This window comes from Alternaria metachromatica, assembly GCF_023757995.1.
Source record: "Alternaria metachromatica strain BMP 0045 chromosome Unknown scaffold_11, whole genome shotgun sequence".
Classification (NCBI taxonomy): domain Eukaryota; kingdom Fungi; phylum Ascomycota; class Dothideomycetes; order Pleosporales; family Pleosporaceae; genus Alternaria; species Alternaria metachromatica.
This window is the reverse complement of record NW_026055502.1, coordinates 842574-864071: the sequence shown is the minus strand read 5'-3', so window position 1 is coordinate 864071 and position 21498 is coordinate 842574. Positions and strand designations below refer to the sequence as shown.

Below are 21498 nucleotides of genomic sequence, written 5' to 3'. Positions count from 1 at the left end.
TGATCAGGCATGCAGATTGCGTGCCTGAGTCGCGCAATAATCATGCAGAAAGACGCGGGAACCTCAACACATTGCATTTGATCATGTGACTGTAGAAAGCTCGTCTGCGCTGTTGACTGTCTGGGCAGACTGGCCGTTGCCAATGAGACATGTTGTATTCATCCAGTATATCATATACACGTCGCTTCAAACCGCTTCTCAGGTATGGGGTTAGCAAAGAAAGCTTTCATCCTCTCAAGCTGCTCTGCCCTTGCGCGATGCCACTTCTCGGTATGGCCATGCAACTTATCTTTACCGGCTTCTTGTAGATCAGCATTGACCCAGTCCATAAGCTCGTCGACATAGCTCGCTTCTTGATCTCGCAGACTATGGAATGACTTGCCATAACCTTTACTCTCCACGCGTGCGTTGTACTCCGACCGCATAGCATCATAGCTGGGAAGCTTGGCCTGGCCTGAGAGCACCTTTGCAACGACCATAGCTTGGAACTCGAACAGCGTGAAGGTGGCCGTGAAGAAAGGCACGCCAACAAAGGCGAGGGTCGGATCGTTGATGTAGAAGATATCTTTGTGTAGATTGTGGAACTGTGTACCATCCGTCACCAAAACCGCGTCGTCGGCATGCTCGACTGGCGTCTCGTCTGAGGTGAGCTGTGGTAGGAAAGGCAGGGTGAGATAGTAGCCAGTGCAAAGTATTACATGGTGGATATCACGGATCTTTGCGCCTGACTTCAATGTGACGGTTGTCGGAATCGCTTCGTCGGGGTTCAGTGATGCTGATGCATATGCATTCGCGCGTGGTTCGTCGTACGATGCCACCTCTTCGATGCGGAATGCATTGTTGGGAAGCATGCTAGGAGGTAGATCAAATTTGCCATTCCTTTGGCTCTGTAGAATCTTGTTTGCGTACGGGCTTAGTTCGCGAGCAATGTCCGTCGCGGATACACTTGCACCGACAAGTAGATAGTTCTGGAGTATTATCAGATCACGACGACGTCGTTTCGCTCAGCCTGGCGCACACGTACCTTATCTTGGGCATTCTCGGGCCTTCGGTAGCTTTTCGAATGCTGCACTCTACCAGGAAATCGTCGCTTCCACTCCGCCAGTCCAGGCGTGTCGGGAACTCTTGGTGTGTGGTAATGACCGGACGCAATCACTACCGCGTCAAAGTCCTAGCCCAAGATTAGCAAACTCCAGGCGCAGCCAACATCAGAACAATACTGACATGAACGGATACACGTCGCTTAAGCGCACCTTCCTCAGTCTGCAGAGTCGCAGTCTCGACCGTCCATGATTTGCCCTTCTTCGTAACCCGTCTCACGTCGGTATCGTACCGGGTCAACCCATGCACCCCAGTCGAGGCAGCAGTAGCTTGTATGTAGTCGCATAAGACTCGATGCGTCACATAATCCTCAGTCCCAGGCGGAAACGGATTCAAGGTGGTTTCCAACAAGCGCGTGCTCACGTTGTTCTTCAGGCCCACATAGCATGGACTGTGTATGGCCAGTCAGTCCAAGGTACCGTTTGACGTATATTTGTAGGCCCTACCCAGGTGGCGCATGGAGCAATCTCTCTGTATCCTCCGTCTCCTCGGTCGCATGAACACTATCGGCTCTGGACACCTTGGTTCCCGAATACGGTGGTTCCAGGGGTATTCGCTCATCGTAGAGCCTGTTCAGCTGTCAGTTCTGTCTGAGGGGCATGAAGTTGGACCGTGTACCAGATGCCTCCTGCGGCACTCGATCGCTCAAAAACAGTGACCTCGACACCCTCTTTTTGGAGATGAGCTGCAGCTACCACGCCACTGATGCCTGCGCCAATTACAGCAACACTTTTGCATCGGAAAAACATGTTGGAAATATTGCTTGTATGCTGAAGGAAGTTTTTCGCAGCTTCGCGCGTGCAAATGGAACGCGACTTTTCAGCCGACAGCAACACACGCAAGCCTCCCAACACTCAATCATGAATGCCATCTACCCACTGTCAGCATTCCTTGATTGTGCCTCGGCTATAGCGCTTGTCAGCACAGTAAGCATCTCAACTGGGGTGTAGCTAGAAACAAAGCGCGATGGTGGATACGGATGGCATCATGAGCGGCCATAAACGCGTGGGATGCACGCAACCAACACCGACGCACCTATTTGCGACTAAGGTGTGATCTCAGTTCTCGATACATTTGAAATGAAGCGAAGTTTGTCCGAGCGATAACAGGAGAAGCGTTGAATGGGTATTCGTCATCTGCAAGATTATGATGTGATCGCAACCCCGCAACATGTGTCGCAAACAACACGCGATGCAGCCACATCAGTCGACCGCGCATGGGAGTCGGATTTGTGAGCGAACGTTTTGAGAAGTGGGGTAATAGAGTTCCGGATATAAAATTGGTCGGACCGCGAGCGATGAGGTCTGCGCAACTGCATCACAAACGACTTTGACAATGGCTCCAATCGCAATCCCCGTTCACGAACACATTCAGGAGAAGGATACTGTCCAGCCACGGAAAGACTCGCTGGGATTGCCAGAGCCAGCCAGAAAGAGACTCGAGAAGGCGGGAATCGATCTGTCGGCCGGCTATCCGTACAGACCAGCAAAACCACTCTACCTTGACGATGTGTACAAGATCAGGGACTATGATCGTGAGCACATCGATCCAGGTGCCCGAGCCGATCCAGAGAAGCAAGCGCTGTTTGGTGCTGCGAAGGAAGTCATCCATTTGACATCACACATCGGGACCGAGATCGTTGGACTTCAGCTGAAGGACCTTACAGACCAACAAAAGGACGAGCTTGGTCTTCTGATCGCTGAAAGAAGCGTGGTGTTCTTCCGTGATCAGGATCTCTCGCCTCAAGAGCAGAAGAAGCTGGGCGAGTATTATGGCGAAATTGAAGTCCACGTGAGTAGTTCTTCCCCAAAGACGCTTCACGCGCTAACATCGAGTGAAGCCGCAAGTTCCATTCGTACCCGGTGTGCCAGGGGTGACGGTTCTATGGCCCGCTCTGCAGGCGACGGAAGTGCCAGCCAGCTTCCGGAAGACGGGTGGTGCATCTAGATGGCACACTGATCTGGTACACGAACGCCAACCTGCCGGGTAAGTGGTAGTATCTCGGAAGGATGTTCATTTCTGACTCTTTTAGCGTAACCCATCTCCACAACGATACCATCCCAAAGATCGGAGGTGACACCCTCTGGGCTTCAGGCTACGCTGCATACGAGAAGCTTTCTCCTGCTTTCCGAAAGATCATCGATGGCAGAGAAGCAGTGTACCGCAGTGCGCACCCGTACCTCGATCGTGATGATCCTAGTGCTGGCCCTAAGCACATCGAACGCGTTCATCCGATCGTTCGTGTCCACCCGGCAACCGGATGGAAAGCTCTGTGGGTCAACCGCGCCTTCACAGATCGCATTGTCGGACTAGACAAAGCTGAAAGCGACGTGATTCTCAACTACCTCTTCGATGTGTATGAAAACAACGTCGATATCCAGGTCCGGTTCCGCTGGACGCCAGGAACTTCGGCACTGTGGGATAACAGAATTACAATCCACAACGCGAGTTGGGATTATGGAGGAATTGAGCCGAGGCACGGGACAAGGGTCACGTCGTTGGCGGAGAAGCCGTACTTTAAGGCTGATGCACCGACTCGCAGACAAGCATTGGGCCTCGCAGGACCTGAAGATGTTTAGATGGTAGATGGTGGATGTGCGAAGCTGGACTGTACGGGAGACGCGTTCGAGCGCGAAGGCGCGAGCTCAATGCGCTAGCTACTACGCTATCCCTATCATGAACAAGCGTCATATATCTTGGCATGGCATCATCGACCCCTTGATGCTCCTCTCTGCATGCGGCCAACGCGTGTCCATAGACAAATACTATCATTGTTCGATTACCTTTATTCATCTTCCATCAATGTCCGCTATTCATAACCCCAGCAACTTCTCAGCATTCCTCCACGCAACTATGTCCATCTCAGCGTCGCTTGGTACCTGCGCTTCCGCCAACTTCTCCACGAACGCCCAGCCATCCGTATTGGTACCGAACGGATAATCGACCGAATACATGATCCTCTCAACTGGGCTCACCTGCCTAAGCTGATAGAACTGTCTCACAGTAAAGAATGCACTCGTCGTGCTCCAGGTATTCGTCTTCCACACCCGATCGAACGTCGCATCGGTGCGTAATCCCGTCAAATCGATTCGGTCAATGAACATGGGCAGCCTTTCGCCATTGTGTCTGATTATGAGCACTAGCTTGGCAAAGCGATCGAACAGTCCCGCGCTATAGAGGCGCAAGACAAAGGAGTCCGCATCGACATGCCAACCCCACGACGTTATCCCGAGCTTTCCCGTCACGGCGGCTGAAAAGTTACCCGCGAACAACTTGGATGCAATATCTGCGGTGGGAGTAGCAGGGTGTACGCACAGCGTTACGTCGAGTTCCTGCGTCGTGGCGAAGACTGGATGAAAACGTGCGGCGTCGTAGTACATTCCATCTTTGAGATGGTTCCAGACCATCGCGCCTGTGGATCCAAGGGTCGTGACGCTGCGGTTCAATTCTGCTTCAGCCTCTTCTGGAAGCGACATAGGCAGGACTGCGAATCCGGCGAATCGTGTGGGTCTGGACACGATCACAGAGTGAACAGCATCGTTTGCTCCGCGGCACCCCTCAGGATCTTCCAAGCCCAAGGCAGATTGCTGCGCAAGGACATGCATAGACAGATAACCGGCGTCCATAGCAGCGATGCGCACGGCACCGACATCCTTCAGCTTATCGAGCGTACCCGGGAGGTTGCGCTGCACTACACCTCCGGCGATCACCTCTGCTTCGAGCGACGGCGAGACAACGTGCTTTTCGAGGGCAATCAGACGCTTTGGGAGATAACGTGGTTCGAGCTGGAGGCAGGCGGGGGTATGCTATTTGTGCCTATGGCGAAGCCTACAAGTGTGCTGCGCTGTGGGCAGACACAAAACAGGACTGTCTAGGCTGGATACACCACGCGTGCTCACACAGGGTTTACACCTCATTATGCAGCTGAGTCATATCTGCTCCTCAGAGTAAGAGGAGAGTAGTAATTCCGTTGTGTCTGTGTAGACATGCATTTGCCGTGGTGCATCGTTTAGCTGTGTATGAAGAAGCCCCATCGCCTTTACATGATCACTTATCAAACTGGTGCTGATTTCATTGGCTAAGCTTCGCAATCGCCAGCGTGGCGCTGTAAGCGAGGCGATGGAGCGTCCCATCGAGACGGATCTAGATCGCGAGGCAGCCTGTTTCGCTGGAATCGGCGATAGGGAAGTCGATATTTGCGAGCCTTTGTCTGAGTCGGTCGTTCTTCGGGTGTATGTGCATGCAGGGTCAGTAGGTGCACGAGCTAGAGTATTGACGACGTCGATGTTCAACCAGCCGTACAGGACAGAAGTCATCTTAGGCCCATGCAATATTCGCTAGCAAATTGGTATTCGTATTGCGTCTAGAAAGCTTGGGAGTCGTTGTTGCGCTTCTCTTCCGCGGCCAACAACCTCAATGTACATGGCCTGCCCGCCAACTTCCAGTCACTGCGATGCCACGGTGGAGTTACTTGCAGCTGCCACGATGCCTCCGTCGCCAGAGTTGGTTCCCACAAACACCACCAGAACAGCAGCATACGATGCTGTTGAGACAAGCGCTTCGACATTAGAAGTTCTGACTCCAAACGATAGTACAAGCGCGAATAACAAGGCCGACACCGACACCGTAATGAGACTTTTCTTTTGCGATGTGTCGATAGCCATGACCAGCATCGGGGCGATGAGGAATAGTCCACCCGTGATTGCTATCACGAAACGGGCAAGGTGATCGACAAATGGTGACACGTCTTTGGGCTCTTTACCCTCTTCATACTCCATCGAGCGATCCAACCGCTCATTTTTGGAGTATGTGAAGTAGACAGGCAGTGTCCTCATCAAGTAACCGCGAAAAGGATCAGTTGTGGTGTCCGCCTCGTCGAAGTAGGCGTAGTGAGAATAAAACAATTCGCCGGTCCCGAACCTACGCTGGAACCACCGCTGGAGCAAAATTCTTCTCCCATGCATGTCTTTCCTCGCCACACTTCTTCGGCTTCGAAGGAATTGGTAGTCCCGAATTGCGGTAACTAGTATTCATCAGTTACGAGGTGCTCCTAGTTAGCTGATGTTCCTACTAGCTCTTACCATAATCTTTGAGGGTATCTTTGAGATCTTTGAGGTCATTGGCTGAGACACTCTTTGCGTTTTGGAACTGCTGTTTGAGTTCGAATAGCTCTATCTGCTGTGCAACGATGTTGGTCCGTTGGAGCGACTCAAATTGTAGAAAGTGAAACTCCTCCTCATCTTCAAGCGATCGAGCAACGTATTGCAACAAGTCGGCGTGGTTTTCTAGGTTCGCCATGAGCGCATATCAGGATGTAAGCTGACTCTGTTGCATTTCCCGGCGGCCGCTGGTTTTAGGAATCTGCGTCCAATACATTACTCAGCCCATGCATCTCAGCTGCCACCCCCGCTTCCATGCCCCCCTTCACTTTTCAGCTCATCACTTTTCAATTCTCAGAAGTCCCACAGTTAGCCACCCACGTTATGGGTACCAACCTTTCGACCTCCGCGCGTTCGCGCAAACGTCTGCCTATGCTTCCCAATGCTGTCAACATGAGCATCGCGTCGAGGGCCTCACGTTGCATAGAATCTAATCCCGCATCGACCACTGGTAGAGAGATAGATCGCCATCTCGACGCTCACACCAGGTTTCTTCGGGCTATAATGAAACCCAAACTCTTCCGTAGAGACAGCAAAGGACAGAAAAAGAGCTTGGAAGATTACAGCGCTGCTCTAGCACGATTGGACGCGACATTATCGAAGCTCTTTGAGGCATTATTGAAAGCGGATCGCCAAATGACGTTTTCAGATTGGAAGAGTAAGCGAAAGCGAGTTGCAAGTCTGCGGAACCGTCCAAGGCTGACGGAAACGTAGTGCTTAATTCCAGCCTTGTCGTTATACACCAAGATATGAAAATGACGTTCAAAAGGGCTGAGAAGGTAATCAAGTCTAAGGCACAGAACGCCAAGATCCACACCAAAAGCAGGAAGTTGCGACGAATAAGAAGCGACGTGGAAGAAATCATCAGGTCGATTCCGAAGAGGTCTGCACGTACAGCTCCACGCAAACACACTTGATCAAACGAGCACTCTTCTCTCACTACTAAATCTCTTATCATAATGCTGTTCTCGCCTATTCTCATTAGATATTAGGTCCCGCGACTAAGAGATGGGTTGATACTTAGTCCAAAAACGCAGTCAATGCTTGCTCATAGTGCTGCTTCTCTATGTGAGACGAACTAGATGATACTTCGACAGGATACGACATGGTATGTAAAAGCGCTAAGAATGATGGTGTCATTTCTCCAAAGAGTCTTTGAGTGAGTCTGAATGAGTCTGCGTGGATCTGAGTGACAGAGCAAGACCTCGTTACTGCTTTCATTATTGATAAGTGATATTCACAGGTCGGGACATAATGACGCTGCGCATCCCATCAGACCCAGATTCGCTTGCGCTACACTTTGTGTTTGCAAAGACGAAACATTGTCAGCATCCCTGCGCGATCGTCAAGTTCTTGTATTCCTCAGCTTGTCACCGCAATGCATCCTGTAACTCCGCCTACCGCGCGAGCACTGTGTCGCGCCTCTAGCGTCGACAACAAACACTTGCAAAAGTTTCTTTTCGCTTCCAAGTCCGGATTGTCGCCTGCCAGAACCATAGTATCGATATCAGCGAGTAGTTGCTTATAGATGCGCATTTCGGCAGCGGATGGAGCCGTCTCAGCTGCGTTATGGATATGATGTGCAAGCATGGTGACGAGCGCTGCGATGAGATAAGGATATACCATCCTGTGAAAAGATTAGTATACGTTGGAACGAGTTAAAGACGCTACTGACCAGTACAAAGCAACATTACCCCGAGGTGCTACTGGCAGTAGACTCAGCAGCCGTTGTGCCTCCAGATATGCTTTATGTTGCTTCATCTTCGACATCTTGATCAAGCCGTCCAGCTCGAAAGGGTTGGTCTCCGAACTCATGTCCATCGCCGTGACCGCATGTAGTCGATATACAGTTCCGAAGTAGTACGCTTCAAGTGCAACACAATGACAGATATCTGCTCGGTATAGTATTTGTTCCAACTGGCTAGCGGAGAGATGGAAGATGTGGTGTTGCTCGTGAAAGGCTTGCAAGCGAGCGAGCACGATGGCTGTCGCGGCGCTTAGGTCCAGCGGAGTTGTGTTACTTGTCTTACGAGAGAGCACCTGGTCAATGGCTTCGGTCTGAAGTAAGGCTATTCTTGTGAAGAGCCAGAAGATGTGCGCTCGCCAAGTGCCCTCGGTCGCAGTGAGCGCACCAAGCTCGTCTGCTACAAAGTCGGAGCAGTTGGCTACGTCTTGAAGCTGGTGTGTTGGTTGCGTGTTGCTCAAGATGCTCAGGCTGATGTCGTTGGTGAAGCAGATCCAAAAAACGCGACGCTGGTGTGCGCCGTCACTGAGTTCCTGCGCCGTTGCATTGCTTTTCTTGCCTTCGTTGGCTAGACTTCTGATGACACGGAGGGCGGTGGAGACGAATTGACCCGCTGGCTTCTTATTACTGCATGGGCTGGCGACGATGAGTAACGCGATACCGACAAGGCATTGTACCTGTCCTAAGGATGGCGGCGCTGTGAGAAGAGTGTCAAGTGTGGAGTAAGCGCGGGCAAGGTAGTACTGAGCCATGTCCATGTTATGGCTGTCACCAGTCGAACTCATGCCACGCATGTGATGTGCCATACCAAAGACGATGTACGCACTCGTCCAAGCGATTGCTGAATCATCAGGCAGCCCTGCATAGCATGTCCGAAGGTGGTCGGCAATGACATGTGGTTGGTAGAGCGGATAGGCGGTATTTAGGTCAGTCAGGAACTCCGCAAGCAGTGTCGTTCCGAGCTCTGGGGGTGGGAGATACCAGTCACTCGTTGGACTGGTTACTATTGGCAGCGGTGATAGATTGACATCCTCCGTCGGCCCCGTCCCAAATTGTGCAGCTTGCAGGAAAGCAACATCCTCTTGGAAGTTGGCAGAGGAATAGATGCCATCTAACGGAGCCTGCAACGAGGGATCTAACGTAGAAGAGTCGTGACTAGAACCGCCGGTAGACAACGCGCCCAGGTCGTCTGCAAACAAACCATCATTGTCTGGCAGGAAGCTTTCCATGTCAAAAGGGTCGAAGTCTGGAAGCAGGGGATGTGGACCAGCCTCCACCTCATGACGCAACGAATCTACCCATGTTGAGATTGGGGGTGAATGTTCTGTTGTTTGCATGACCGGTTGTTGGCGCACGTTTGGTTGTGCCACGTTCCGCTCGTGTAGCAGCGACTCTAGCCTCTTGATCCGATCCTCATACTCAGATATGCGGTTGCTGAACCATCGTCAATGACATTTCGATCTGTGTAATGCTGCCAGATCATACCCTCTTTGTGGTTTCGACCTTTGTTTGCGCGTGTACGTGGTCATGCACGTTTCTTTCAGATTGGTGCACGGGGAGCAGCCCTGAGGACCGTGGTTCCACACGCATCTTCGCTTCCGTTTGCGACACAGATCACAAGCCTAGAAGACGCGTTAGTTCTCTGGTAGACGCGTTTTGAGCGCTCGGAATGCGATGTTCGATGCTCTATAGCTGTAGGCGGATGTCGTGGCAGAGCCGCGTCTGGATCGGATGCAAGGACCCGCAGGCGGCCTAAGCCGGATAAATGCTAGCAAACCTACTTACTCGCACCGTGGACGCAGACCCGCGTTTCTCGACGCCACTGCTCGACATCGTGAGTTGCCTGATGGTATAATGAGACCCAGATATGCTGACATGCTGTTCGGTCTGATGTCTCATGTCGCTAGCAGAATGGCCGATCCCCGCCGCCCAGTCCGCTGACAAATCTAAACTAGTCACCACTGCCATACAAAGGTTCACTTTCTTCGAACGAACACTACTGTGAGCTGGTAGATGCTATGACTGAACATCGCAATCTATGGGACAACAGTTTCATTGGCTAATGATTGATTCCAGCTCTAACACTTCAATGATAAATGCGTTTGCACAGATCCACAGGTCAAACGCGCCTTTCGTTTTTCGCTAGCACGCGAGACCGAGACCGAAAACGACCCATTACATTGGTGCAACAACCAGCTTGCGCACGTCGTCTTTCTCGTGCTTCTTCACAATATAGTAACTCCACTTTCCAATCCTGAGTCTGGTGGTCTTCTACTCCCGAAAGTAACCTTCTTCATACATCAGCGAGCGAAGAGATGAAGGTCATCGGGGGCGCAGAGAACTTCTGGCTCTACTCCGAAAAGGAAGGCTACGACATAACGCATCCCGTCGCGCCCAATAGCCCCAAGGTCTACCCTCGCATGACACTACGCACACAAGACTCGCATGCCATCATTGATCCCACCAAGACTGCACTCGTAGTCGTCGATATGCAAAACTACTTCCTGTCCCCAGCGTTTGGTCGGCCGTCGGAAAGCCTGGGTCTGCAAGTCGTGGAAAGGCTCATCGAGCGAGCGATACCGGCTTGCAGGAAGGCAAGAATTCCAATTCTTTGGCTCGGTTGGGGTCTCACGGATGAGGACATTGAGACTATGCCCCCTGCGATTGTCCGTGGTTTCTCAATGGACACGAACTTCGAGGGTGGTCGTGATGTACCTGGCCTTGGAACAAACATCGGGCCCATAATGCTGGATGACGGATCTACAGTCGAAGGCGGCGCCGTTCTCATGCGCGATCAATGGAATTCCAAACTCTACAGTGCTTTGGAGAGAATGGTCCATCCTGATGATCTAAGAGTTTGGAAGAATCGACTGTCAGGGTTCTGGGGTGGAACCGATGTCGAGAGTGTGTTGAAGGCTCGCGGCATCAGGACATTGATCTTTGCAGGCTGCAACACAGACCAATGTGTTGCTGCTAGTTTGACCGATGCCGTGTGGAAAGGTTGGGATTGCCTCTTGCTGAGCGACGCCACTGCTACAACCAGCCCGAAATTTGCCCAGGAGATGGTTGAGTTCAACATGGGAGGATGGGGATTTTTACTTAGATGCAAAGACCTCGTTGACGGTGTGGAGACATTGGAAAAAGGCCCGAGTGATGGGGCTTGAATGCTTCGATGTGCGAAGAAGAAGTGCAATGAATGCTAGGAAGATAACACAAAGGTCTTTTTTCTCTCATTTATGGAAGCAGCGATGCTATCGGTCTAGAGCCCTTACAAGCCAATTTTACCACTTTACATGGAAACTACTCTTATTTTTTTGATCTGTCTTTCATCCATCAGAGGACAGAAGAATTGATGAAGTTCGGACGCGCTTTGCTGCCGGGGAGTGTGTAGAAACCATATACAAGAAAACGCCGTCTTCTAAGTTACCAGCCTCCACACACAACCACGGTACTGCGGTACTCTGGTAAAAAATATCAACGCCATTGCTATTATACTGTATACCAAAGTGCAGTCTCCATAAGCAGTCAGCGTCATGTTGGTGGTGCGGGCAACGGGCATGGCCTAGCGCTGCATGTCCTGGGTTGCAACCTGTAGCATCGCGCGCTAATCCCAAACAGTTACAAGACAACTTTACACACTAGGCTCGCTCGTGCACGTCTTTACACAGTATAGACAGAACGAGAGTTGTAGGTATAGTATCCTACAAACGCCACCTGTATACGTGTCTAGCTCTACTATTTTATCGCCTGTATACTATCTAAGCAGTAGAGTATGACTAAGACTCTAAATCTATCTGCTAGTATTCTCGCACACAGATGCCCTAGCTCTCTACTGCGGCGAGAGAAGCCGGCATGTCTTGATTAAGCGTCTCGAGACTGGGGACATAGACGAGGCTAAGTGGCTGCTCCACCAGCACTCATGATTGCACGCTGGTGACATGTACAACCCGAACATCTGACAATCTCAAATGAAGGCCGCGCAAAACCCTGGAAACAAACTCGCCATAGAGGTGGGACTGACATAGCGCAGGTGATTTGATAGCGATTCTTTTAATGTGCGGTAGTTTTCCCAGCGTCGAGATGAGCTTGCAGATTTCCGTTTCGTACAATCCCCAAGTGAGTAGCTGAGGCCGTAATGACGATGACGGTGTGAATGCGCGTGGGCATAGTACAGGTTGAAGGTCTATATCCTGAATCGCAACTGATACATCGGTGACATGCGGGAGGAGATGATCAGGCGTTGCGTCTACCCAGACATATAGCGAGAGTTGATCCGGGAAGTTGATAGGTCTCTGGTAGAGGAACTTGCGCGCTTCTCGCTCGATCTGACGACAGGTCTGAAGTATTTCTGGGCCTTGTTCGGGCGATGAGAGGATGTTACGGTAGATCTGCTCCCGCAATTCCGCTGGTAGACTCAGTAGTCGACTGCTTTGTGGGGAATCAGCTGCCGTGGATAGTGTTGTATCATTACTGTTCACGTGACGTGATGTTTGAGCCATTCTCGATATTCCGCTACCCGTGTGCGATTCGCTGGTATCGGTGATTTCGTTCGAGTGCTATTGCTAGGACGAGGCAATATCGAGCATGCGTAAAAAGACCCTCGGATGAAGTGCCGCTTGACCAAGATCATATGTGTGGTGAGTTCGTCGACAATTCGGTGTGGGACGGGTTGTACGGTGAGCTGTAAAATGGTATGGAAGGGCCAGTACAATTTCGATACTCGACTAGAGTCTGACAAGACCGATAAACCGCGGTCTTGATCACTGGACGTACCTTGGTACTTATAGAATTCCGGCATACAAGCAGCGAGCTATGTAGTGAGGCCTCGACTTGGGGTATCGTCGAAGTCGTTGCATAGCCGATACCCCATTTTCACATTACAGAACATCGCGACGAGTGTCCAGATCAGTCCAAGTCTGAACGTGAGTCTGTTCGAGTTGAGCAGTATCGGTAACGAACCGAGCATATGGCGTTAAGCTTTGACTAAATGCGGCAAGAGTGCCGCTGATCGATGGCTTGCGACCGTTCTCGGAGCTCGATACAAGCTCAATATGGATGCTACATCGCCACGTGGATTTTGAGCGTTCGAGGCCTAGGGCAGTGCCATTCCCGGCATATACCAAGCGTGTGCAGTGCAGATTTGCTATAGATCAAGTCGTCACCCTACTTGAGCATCACCTTCCGGAGTCTTTGCCGAATTTCACTCACACGTAAGTTGGATGATTGGACATAACCAGCTGGAGTGATAGCCTTATCAGACATGGCGAGAGCCCTGCAGTGATCCAAGTCAAGGTCTGGGCGCGCTGAAGATTAATAGTGCAGTAAAGTCGCAGACCTTTTTGCGCAGATCGTACGATATGTGGTGCCATATTCTGCGAATCGGTATTGTCTTCCAAGGTAGCGTGGCCCTCACTCGCCTGGTGTTCATGTGCAGATTGGATACCTACTTACTATGGACGTCTGTCGCGCATGCAGTGATGGAGTTGATCGACCATTGTTTCCAAGAGAGCGTTCCAATACAATAGTTGAGGGCCTGTTTGGAAACTCGCACCCGTGGTTTTGGTGAATGCAGTGATTCTGACGGAAGCGGACAAGACGCATTCAGAGTTCGGATGGTTAGCCTATAGTTTGCGGTGTGTGATGAGGGACTCTCAGCTATGTGTTATGAATCCTGGGTAACTTGTTTTCCTTTTAGGAGCCAGTCCGTTGGTGTTTCGATATGCCGGCAGATGGTTCAAACACACATGGCAGCCTTCGCAATCCGGGGTGCAGCAACGGCTGGTACAGCGATCTGCGGAAACGTGCGTCAGGGTGGCTCGGTCTGAACAAGGCACTGTAACAGTGAGGTGCGCATTGGTAGTTGATGCATGATGAAGCTTCATTATTGATGGCGTTCCCATCATCCGATATGAGTGGTGCAAGAGGGGTGAAGTCGACCTCGGGAAGGCGCGACTAGCGGATGGCGCTGGCGCTGACGCAAAGATGGCCCCACTTCAGCCCTGAAGGCACCTGCTCGATATCACATCACTCCAACCCGACCGCCTGTAAGCGGACACAGCAAGACCTGATCTCATCCGGGATTATCACAGCAAATTATGCCACACGTTGAGCACCTTGTTCGCCGCTTCGAGCGGCCTCCTTTCGCCCCCTGGTAGATGCCTCCTGAGGTGCGCTTCTCGGCCCAATCCCGCTAAAAAGGGAGGAACATCAGCCACAACACCCATCAGGCTGTCTTGAACCGGGCATGGACCAGGTTCATAAAGACTCCAGTGCAGTTCTGAACGCCACCGCGATTTGTTTCTTCAAATCGACTGAACGTGGACAGGAGTCTACTTATCCGGATGACCCAGAGGCAACCCAGAAACGACGAGCCAACTACACCTCCCGCAATTCATACCACTCATACGCGAGGAGATACTCTACGAAAGAGATGAGTATCGCAACCCTAAGAACCTCTACTTATCCGGGCCAGTAGAATCCCGACCCCGAACAGCTCCCATGCCACAATCACTACAGCAGCTCCATCGAAAGGTGCCACGCTCATAACAAAAGCAAAGGGAAAGCGTGCCAGCCGGCGAAGATCGCGCAACGTAAACATTCAATTTCAAACGTCGGCTAGAGCCACGTCGAAACCTCTTCATCATGCTTATCACCAGACGTCGCCCCACGCCTGTCACACCACCAAACGACATGCGCTTTCCAAATCGTGATGAATCTGTCAAGATTTAGATTACTCCAGGGAGCCTAGAGCTATGCCTACCGCGGCCACCACCACGTTGAATCAGCCATCCCGCATAAGACCGCACGCGAGATATCCGCTTCACAGTCGTACGAGTGGCTTCGCCTAAGCGACACAACACCGTCACATGCACCCCAGCGCCTCCATTACGCCCAAAAGCCAGCTGCGGTAGTCGAATGGTACGAACGGAACTTCGTAACGAAGTCAATCCTAGCTCACATCGGCAGGCTACCGAATAAGTCGTGGCTTCGTCCTCGGCAAAGCAGTAAACTAGCTCCTGCCTGTCGTTGTTCCTACACTAAGGCATGTTTCATTATACAGCCTCATCCTAGGCGACTGAATGTAATCGGCAAGTCTCTTCTCTTCCTTGACAGTCCAGCAAAAGCACTCCAAGCCGCAAAAGTCACAGTCCCAGTCATCTCTTCCCCTGCATTCTCGCTCCGAGCCTTCAGTTGACTTCTTTGTCGTGGTGCTATTCACACCGTCTACGCCCTCTTCTCTTCTGTCTTTTCCTTTTGCCTCCTCTTCACCATACGCTTTCTCAGACCAGGGGCATGACTCAGTGGCACACGCACGAAATGGCCCAAAATACGCCGCCGCATCCCACTCCGCATCTTTCTCCTCCACTTTCCTCGGCTCAGAGCCCGCGTCTGGTTCCTCCACTTTCTTTGGTGAAAGGATAAACTGTTTCGGTACATCATGTCCAAACAGCCTCCACCAATCCGGCGCTAGACCTTTCAAGATTGGATCATGATAACCCTCCACATACCGGTACCGCGGCGGCGAAGCATTGTCCTCCGAAGGAAAACATTCATGGTGAACAATGCAGTCCCCCTGGTGGGAGAACCGTTCACACCCGTTCTCGTGCTTGCGGCCGTACGAGTAGTCTTCCTCAACATACTGGTACAGCGGTGGCAGGGAAGTCTCCACAGGCGGCAAATCGTGACCAGGGCGAACTTGGCAGTCCCCTTGGTGGTAGAACCGTTCACATCCGTTTTCGTGCTTGCGGCCGTACGAGTAGTCTTCCTCAACGTCCACATTCCGCGCGTCATACCACTCCGCGACTTCCTCTCCCGTCGCAGGACGCGTATACGGGTACCAACACCCGGGCTGCCACATGTCCGCTTGGGCGGGTGCATATGTTTGTGATAGTACCATGTAACCCCCTAGCTGTCGTTGAATGCTATCTTCGCTGAAAGCTGGCATGGATTCGCTCGCATATTGCATGCCATTATGTTGCCGGCCTTGTTGGTGCCCCGCTTGGTTATAGGCCGCGTCCTGGTACTGCATTTCGGGTGCATTGGACTGGGGACTAGGCTTTCGGGAAGACTTTCTGCGGCGGTTGGGGCTGCGCTTTGTCATCTTCGCTCCTGGTGTGTGGATGGAGTTCTGTGGTGATGGTATGTGGGTGGGGAGAATACAGGTGTGAAGATGGGCGTCGGGCTGTATGGACGGGTGCAGTGTCTTCGGCAAGTAGAGTATCAAGGGGGTACGGTGTAGAAATATAGTTGTGTGTGTTGCAGATTTTATTATACCATTGACGTTGACGAACATGGTCTCGCGGTGTGCCAGCCTTGGTAACGTGTGAAGAGAACCAAAGTAGCGAATGTGACGTGAACCGCACTTTGACAGGAAAAGCATCATCGAATTGACTGCGTGATATATTTCACATCCACGAAACTGTGATGATGGAGTGGTGCATGACAAACCAATGGTATTGTCAGATATTCAAAGCCGTGACTATGACCTACCAAACGGGCCACCCTCATTCAACGTCGCTGCGTCGAACCCATACGAAGGCATGCAGACCCCACACTGCCACCCATAGATCTCCATCTAAGCAAGTTTCCCATCCTTGACCTTATACAACACAGACCCACTCCCCGGCTCACTAACCACGATCGCCCCCTTCAACTTCTCCTCGCTAATATCCGGAAACCTCTTCTTATAGTACTTCTCCACCCACGCTTTCTTAACCGCCTCAACCTTATCTTTCGGCACAAGATGCACACTGCATCCACCCCAGCCCGCGCCCGTGAGCCTGCTGCCACAACTTCCAGCCGCGCGAGCTAAATCGCACAGCTCGTCCAGCTCGGGACAACTGCAGTCGTAGATCTCGCGGCATGAGTCTTGCGTCGTGTTCATGAGGTCGCCGAGGGACTGGAGGTATGCGCGGTCGTTTGATGGGGGAGATGCGAGGAGCGATCGGAATTTGATCACGCGGAGGGCTTCTGTGAAGACGTGGAGGGCGCGCTGGCGGAGCATGAATTTCTCGGCGCGCACGGGGAACTTGGACATGTAGCGTTCGTTCAATTCGTCTTCTGAGATACCCAGCAGCCCGCTGATTTGCGCGCGTGTGTAGCCGTCTTCCTGTGGGAGGTAGTCTTCGGTGTGTTGGATTAGCTTTGTGAGTTGCGTTTCGAAGTCTGACACGGAGATCTTGGTGTTGTCGGAGACACTCTCTTTGTCTTCAAAGTAGGTGTCGTGGAAGCCGCGGAGGCTGACGCCGAGGGGGGAGGAGTCTGTTGGGAGCTCTTTCTTTAGGCCGAAGGCTTTGGCTAGGAAGACGGCTGCTAGTGTGCATTCGACGACGCGCAGGTTGTAGCATACTGGCGCTGTGACGTGCTTGTCGGCGGCGACGAAACTCTGAGCGGTAACGAAGACGAGTTCGGGGTCGGTTTTGGGGAACTCAATGTTTGTGTAGTTTAGGCTAGGCTTGAACGATACGTATAGTGCCGAGCCGCGGAGGGAGAAGACGGAAGCTGCTTGGTCCATACTACGACTTGTTAGCTGTGGGAATGCAAAAGGTAGGCAAGACTGACCCTCCAGAGTTAACACCGACTGCGCGCTCAGATACAATCGCAAGCTCGCATAGTTCGGTCTTGTCAATCTTCTCCTCGCCATTCGCGGCCAGCACAGCCAGAGAGCTTGTGCAGACAACGGATGCTGAACTCGAGAGACCACCACCGCTCGGTACTGTGCCATCGCAGACAATGTCCATGCCGACGGATGTGAACTTTCCTCGCTTCTTTTGCAGTAGTTGTGATACACCCTTCAGTCCAGACTTGAAGTAGTTGGTCCACTCATGCTCGGTAGCGTCGATTGGAATCTCTCCCTCAGGAATGTCGAACTCGCGAGTGGGGAATTTCTCTGAATTGAGGTTCGCTATCCGTACACGCGGCTTCTCCTCAGTCGGTCGCACAGCTACGGCCATGATGAAGTCGGCGGTAATGGCCATGGGCAGAACCTCGTACAGGGAGTAGTCAATGTGCTACAATCATTAGTGACAGGTAATAGACTTCTTGCAGGTAATTTACCTCGCCAATGATGTTGACGCGTCCAGGACTCCTAGCGACAAAGTCGGCTTGCTTGCCATAGAGCTCCTTGAACTTGGCGAGTAGGCTCTCCCATCGCTTTGTCTCGGCTGGGAGCGCGTCTTCGGGGTAGATGTCGCGTAGCGATGTCGCTGTCGGGACCTCCATTGCGCGATCTAGAAGTTCAGAATCGCAAAAAGCAAGAGAAGGAGAAATAGAAAGCAGGTCGAAGAGTAGGAAAAGCAGAGTCTATTAAATCCCCGGATCGTCGCAAGATCTCAAGTAAATGTACGGCGGGGTCCAACTGACGACAAGTGGGGTTCTCAGACCTTCCCGTTTTGAGAAGCGCATCCGCATCACCAACGGCCCGTGAGCTGCATCGAGCTGCAGGTACGGATTTCAGGTCTCGTCGCGGTTGCTCGGGGGAAACACGCCGTGGTAAGATAAGCTATGGATGCCCGGGATGGTAAGATGAGAGAAACTGAGTGAGGCGTTCCGAAATTGCGCGATAAATTATGCTGACCTCAGCACTCGACACCACCAGACTGCAAACATACGACCCAGGTTTAAATGTCGATTGCGTATTCCATGTATGCGTTCGATGTGAGGCGAAGGCGTATGTGCAATCCCATCAACCCAAGCCTCTACCTCGTCCCCGCGGGAGCCCTCGTCCAATGCCGCTGCCTGCTCGACCTCGTGAGTCGCTGCGACTGATACCACGTCCGGTCTGTCCGCCTACGCCGGTATAGTTCCCTGTGGACGATGTCGAAGCACCGCGTGGCCGGACGCCCCTGCCTCTGCCTTGAGTACCTGCCCTGGGAGCCGCCTCAGCCTTTCTGCGATCCTCTTCTATCTTCCTAGCCGCAGCTTCTCTCCGCGCCTGCTCATCTGCCGCCCGACGTTGTGCAGCCTGCTGGCGGTGTACCTCTTCCTCCTCGATATCGATCAAATCTTGCGACGCACCCTGCCATTGCGGATTCAAGATTAGACGCTGATTATGTTCTGTTTGCGAAAGTATGCGCGTCCATGTTTGGAGCAAGGTAGACGCGTTTTGGACGGTGCGTGATACAGTCTATTCATCGTCAGTCTAGAGACTGCGGCAGTTCTACTATTGTCCCTTACAGCCATGTTGTCCTTGGCCTTTTGCAGGCTTTCTACCACGCCTTCGATGACCTTGTTGACGTTTCGTATGCTCTCCAACTCCCTGCGCAATGCTGCCTCGCGCGCCTCTTCTGTCGTGTAATGCGACTCCTTTGACCGTGTCTTTGCTGCATCATTGTCCGCATCTTTTGTCTGCTTCTTGGTCTTGCGTGCCGCGGGCGTGTCAAACAACGCGTCCGTGTCCGAGTCGGAGAGGTCAAGCGCGCCCAGGTTCGGCGGGTCCATGCTGTGTTGACGTGCTGTGTATTGTGTCGGACTCTTCTAGACGAATTGATTTGGTGAGTTTCAACGACTGACAGCGTTGGCGTATTTGGTTTGGCGGGGCCAGCGGTTAGCAGGGGTTTGTTGATGTTCCGCGTTGCGCCAAGGAAGGAGCACCAGCCATCTGCACCTGCCGTCCCAACCTCGCGACTTCCTTCATTCCCCGTCGTGACATAGCCCATTGTCTCCACCCGGCTTTGTCCTTCACCTTCACCATCACCAGCCCTACCGCCATCTCCACTTGCGCGCATATCGATACTGCATCCATTGTCATCCCAACGTCGAGACGCTGCGACATCGAGCTTGCTGTGGCATTGTTTTGATTTTGGATACCCACAATTCGCCCTGTATTGCTACAACAACACCACAACTGCCCTATCCCAAACAAACACCCGCATCATCCCACCCAACATGGAGCGCACGCCGTCCCCGCCCCGCCGCGTCCACACGCCGCCCGCGCCGCTGTATGGAGACAACTACGAGCCGTTTTCACCGCGCCGATCGCGCAGAGTGGCCGCCCAGCACGACGCTCACACTCACCAACAGGAGCGGTCAAGCCCACGGACCAGGCGCGACATCACGCCAACGGCCTCTTCTCACGCCAAGCGTTCTGCAACCCGCGCAAACGCTTCCTTTGCACTCTCACCACCGTCGTCGCCTGCATCCCCACAACACCAACACCTCCGCTCCCCACGCTCGACCCGTCGTGCGCCCTTGGACCTCAACCCGCTCGACTCTGACTCCGACACGGCTGCACCAAGCTCGTCCCGGCGCACCTTGTTTGCGAACATGGCTCCTGTATGTTACCTGAGGTGACCGCCTGGGCCCGATGCGGCTGACAAACAACCGCGTCGTGTCGAAGCGTCTGCACCATAACGTTAATTCAACATGCTAACTTCTCCACAGGGCATGCTCCCCACTCCCGCAAAGACGCCGCGCAAGCGTCGCATCGAAGACGTCAGCTCGACCGCGCGCATATTGTTCCCCGCCAACCGACCTTCAACCATCGACGAAGCCATGCCGACCCCGCGCAAGGGCCGCAAGACCAAGAACCTCTACACTCTAGAGAGCTTCGCCCAGCAGGTGGACGAGAACACCGACAAGATCCCCATCTACACAGACTCCAAGGAGCGCGTACCCACTCCTGGTGCTCAGACTGAAGATAACCCATTCATCACCGTCAAGGGTAAGGGCAAGGCAAAGGCTGCTCCTCAAAAGTCAAGGAAAGCCGTCGACCGAAAGACTGCCAAGATGGAGGCGGCCGTCGATCGTGACGAAGGCATGGTGTACATCTTCCGTGGCCGCAAGGTCTTCCGCAAGTTCCACGACGACGCACCCTCCGGCGCCTCAGCGGCAGAGGAAGACGACGACCTCTCCGCCGATGACAAGCAAGTCCGTCGCCAGATTGGTTATGAGGCCCGTCGTCCGCTCACTCGTTCGTCTATCAAACCCCGTCTTCTGTTCCAAGCAGAGATCAAAGAGCGCAACCGCGCAAACGGTGTTGAGACCGACGACGAGGAGGCGACCACCGACATCGATGCGTCCGTCGCGACTCCGAGCCGCAAGAAGGGCAAGAACGCCGTCCCAACACCCTCGCTGCTCACATCGCCGCCGCCTACGACCCGCAAGCTCAAGAAGGGTAAGTCTCTTCAATTCTCGCCAGTGAAACCCCCGCTTATACAGTAGCAGAGATCTCGTTTGATTCATGGTCGCGTGTCAAGTCAGCGCACAGCTCCAGCAGCTCAACCAAGACATCCAAGAAGCGCAGCGGTGAGCCGCTCGAGCGCGAGGCAGCAGACAAGCGGGCTCGCAGTGAGCACTCCACCTCATCCATGTCAATTGACAACATCTAACGGCCTTCAGCCCGTTCGTCTTGAACAAGTCTTCATCGTAGCTTGTGTTGAGATGCTACCACAAAGCGTTCCCAAATCCTCTTTTGCATCAGGTCCTTTGTGACTGATTGTTTGCATAGCGAGCGTTTGCTTTTTGTGTTCTTCGACCTATTCAAGTCGAGGTTCA

General features: G+C 52.7%; 8 protein-coding genes across 8 annotated transcripts; 3 read left to right on the top strand and 5 right to left on the bottom strand.

Moving 5' to 3' along the window:
• Positions 1-170: 170 nt before the first annotated feature.
• Positions 171-1850, bottom strand: J4E83_005741 (uncharacterized protein; the record flags this gene model as incomplete). The annotated part of the gene is made up of 5 exons (XM_049332658.1): positions 171-968; positions 1025-1171; positions 1225-1492; positions 1548-1670; positions 1720-1850. The coding sequence occupies 5 exons, from the start codon at positions 1848-1850 to the stop codon at positions 171-173; spliced, it is 1467 nt and encodes a 488-aa protein (XP_049188466.1).
• A 586-nt stretch (positions 1851-2436) lies between these two features.
• J4E83_005740 (uncharacterized protein) lies at positions 2437-3680 on the top strand (the record flags this gene model as incomplete). Its single annotated transcript, XM_049332657.1, has 3 exons — positions 2437-2892; positions 2942-3087; positions 3134-3680. 3 exons carry the CDS (start codon positions 2437-2439, stop codon positions 3678-3680), a joined length of 1149 nt encoding a protein of 382 aa, XP_049188465.1.
• A 234-nt stretch (positions 3681-3914) lies between these two features.
• On the bottom strand, positions 3915-5018 carry J4E83_005739 (uncharacterized protein; the record flags this gene model as incomplete). Its single annotated transcript, XM_049332656.1, has 3 exons — positions 3915-4886; positions 4934-4940; positions 5014-5018. The coding sequence occupies 3 exons, from the start codon at positions 5016-5018 to the stop codon at positions 3915-3917; spliced, it is 984 nt and encodes a 327-aa protein (XP_049188464.1).
• A 2639-nt stretch (positions 5019-7657) lies between these two features.
• Positions 7658-9233, bottom strand: J4E83_005738 (uncharacterized protein; the record flags this gene model as incomplete). The annotated part of the gene is made up of 3 exons (XM_049332655.1): positions 7658-7684; positions 7755-7887; positions 7936-9233. 3 exons carry the CDS (start codon positions 9231-9233, stop codon positions 7658-7660), a joined length of 1458 nt encoding a protein of 485 aa, XP_049188463.1.
• Positions 9234-10319: 1086 nt separating this feature from the next.
• Positions 10320-11168, top strand: J4E83_005737 (uncharacterized protein; the record flags this gene model as incomplete). The annotated part of the gene is made up of 1 exon (XM_049332654.1): positions 10320-11168. One exon carries the CDS (start codon positions 10320-10322, stop codon positions 11166-11168), a length of 849 nt encoding a protein of 282 aa, XP_049188462.1.
• Positions 11169-16579: 5411 nt separating this feature from the next.
• On the bottom strand, positions 16580-18225 carry J4E83_005736 (uncharacterized protein; the record flags this gene model as incomplete). The annotated part of the gene is made up of 3 exons (XM_049332653.1): positions 16580-17519; positions 17566-18014; positions 18061-18225. The coding sequence occupies 3 exons, from the start codon at positions 18223-18225 to the stop codon at positions 16580-16582; spliced, it is 1554 nt and encodes a 517-aa protein (XP_049188461.1).
• A 463-nt stretch (positions 18226-18688) lies between these two features.
• On the bottom strand, positions 18689-19443 carry J4E83_005735 (uncharacterized protein; the record flags this gene model as incomplete). The annotated part of the gene is made up of 2 exons (XM_049332652.1): positions 18689-19129; positions 19180-19443. 2 exons carry the CDS (start codon positions 19441-19443, stop codon positions 18689-18691), a joined length of 705 nt encoding a protein of 234 aa, XP_049188460.1.
• Positions 19444-19890: 447 nt separating this feature from the next.
• On the top strand, positions 19891-21332 carry J4E83_005734 (uncharacterized protein; the record flags this gene model as incomplete). The annotated part of the gene is made up of 3 exons (XM_049332651.1): positions 19891-20277; positions 20386-21118; positions 21169-21332. The coding sequence occupies 3 exons, from the start codon at positions 19891-19893 to the stop codon at positions 21330-21332; spliced, it is 1284 nt and encodes a 427-aa protein (XP_049188459.1).
• Between the last annotated feature and the right edge of the window lie 166 nt (positions 21333-21498).